The sequence below is a fragment of the Herpailurus yagouaroundi genome, unplaced genomic scaffold (assembly GCF_014898765.1).
Source record: "Herpailurus yagouaroundi ecotype Mexico unplaced genomic scaffold, PumYag 57357, whole genome shotgun sequence".
NCBI lineage: Eukaryota > Metazoa > Chordata > Mammalia > Carnivora > Felidae > Herpailurus > Herpailurus yagouaroundi.
The window spans coordinates 1-1,160 of record NW_024414568.1 but is presented as its reverse complement, the minus strand read 5'-3'; the positions used below and the strand labels follow the sequence as shown (position 1 = coordinate 1,160).

The 1,160-nt window shown below is 70.4% G+C and overlaps 1 protein-coding gene across 1 annotated transcript; it reads left to right on the top strand.

The window, feature by feature from the left end:
• Positions 1–652: 652 nt before the first annotated feature.
• Positions 653–1,156, top strand: LOC121024129 (SRY-related protein AES4; the record flags this gene model as incomplete). Its single annotated transcript, XM_040466430.1, has 1 exon — positions 653–1,156. A coding segment is annotated over exon 1 (361 nt), but the record flags the coding sequence as incomplete, so codon positions are not given.
• Between the last annotated feature and the right edge of the window lie 4 nt (positions 1,157–1,160).

Below are 1,160 nucleotides of genomic sequence, written 5' to 3'. Positions count from 1 at the left end.
CGCGCCGGGCGGCACCCGCCCGCTCCGGCTGCGCGCGTGCCCGAGCGTGTGCCCCGGGAGGGCGAGCGCGCCCGGTCGGCTCGCTCGGACCGGCCTCCCGGGGACCCGGCACAAAGGGGCGCCCGGCCCGGCCCGGACTAGTCCGGTTCGCCGCGGTGCAGCGCGCGGCTCCCGCGCATCCCGGGAAGCGGCGCATCTGTGCACACACGCGGATTTTTTTTTTTTTTAAATAACATATTTCCAGACGTGCCTCCCCCCTCCTCCCGCTCCCCCACCCCCCATCTTTGCAAAGCAGCCCCGAGGGCGGACGAGCGGGGGGGGCGGGGGGCGCGGAGGGGGCGTGGCCGAGGAGTTAATAAAGGGAGAGGGGCGGAGCCGGGCAGCAGCCATTGGCTGGCCCGCAGAGTGATGTCACCCATATGACGCCCTGATAACTAGTTGGGAGAGAGCCCTCAACTTTTTGCAGAAGGAGCGCGCGCGCCTGGGAGTGCTCGGGGTCCGGCGCTTGCGGCGGGAGCCACGAGCCGGAGAGAGGGTGTCCCGGGCTGCCTCGACCGCCGCCGCCTCTCCCGTCGCAGCCGCAGCTTCCCGCGCTCGGGCGGCCGTCGCCGCCGCAGCCGCCGCAGCCGCTGTGTGCAGCCTGGAAGGGGGGGCGGGGGGGAGGGGGGGAGCCGCGGACGCGGGGTACCGAGGACTTTGCAACTTGCCCGGGAAGGTGGAGGGGCGAGAGGGGGAGGGGGACCTCCGCACGAGACCGAGCGGCCCGGGTTGGAGCGCCCAGCCCCGCGGCGGATCATGGTGCAGCAGGCGGAGAGCTTGGAAGCGGAGAGCAACCTGCCCCGGGAGGCGCTGGACACGGAGGAGGGCGAATTCATGGCTTGCAGCCCGGTGGCCCTGGACGAGAGCGACCCGGACTGGTGCAAGACGGCGTCGGGCCACATCAAGCGGCCGATGAACGCGTTCATGGTGTGGTCCAAGATCGAGCGCAGGAAGATCATGGAGCAGTCCCCGGACATGCACAACGCCGAGATCTCCAAGCGGCTGGGCAAGCGGTGGAAAATGCTGAAGGACAGCGAGAAGATCCCGTTCATCCGGGAGGCGGAGCGGCTGCGGCTCAAGCACATGGCCGACTACCCCGACTACAAGTACCGGCCCCGGAA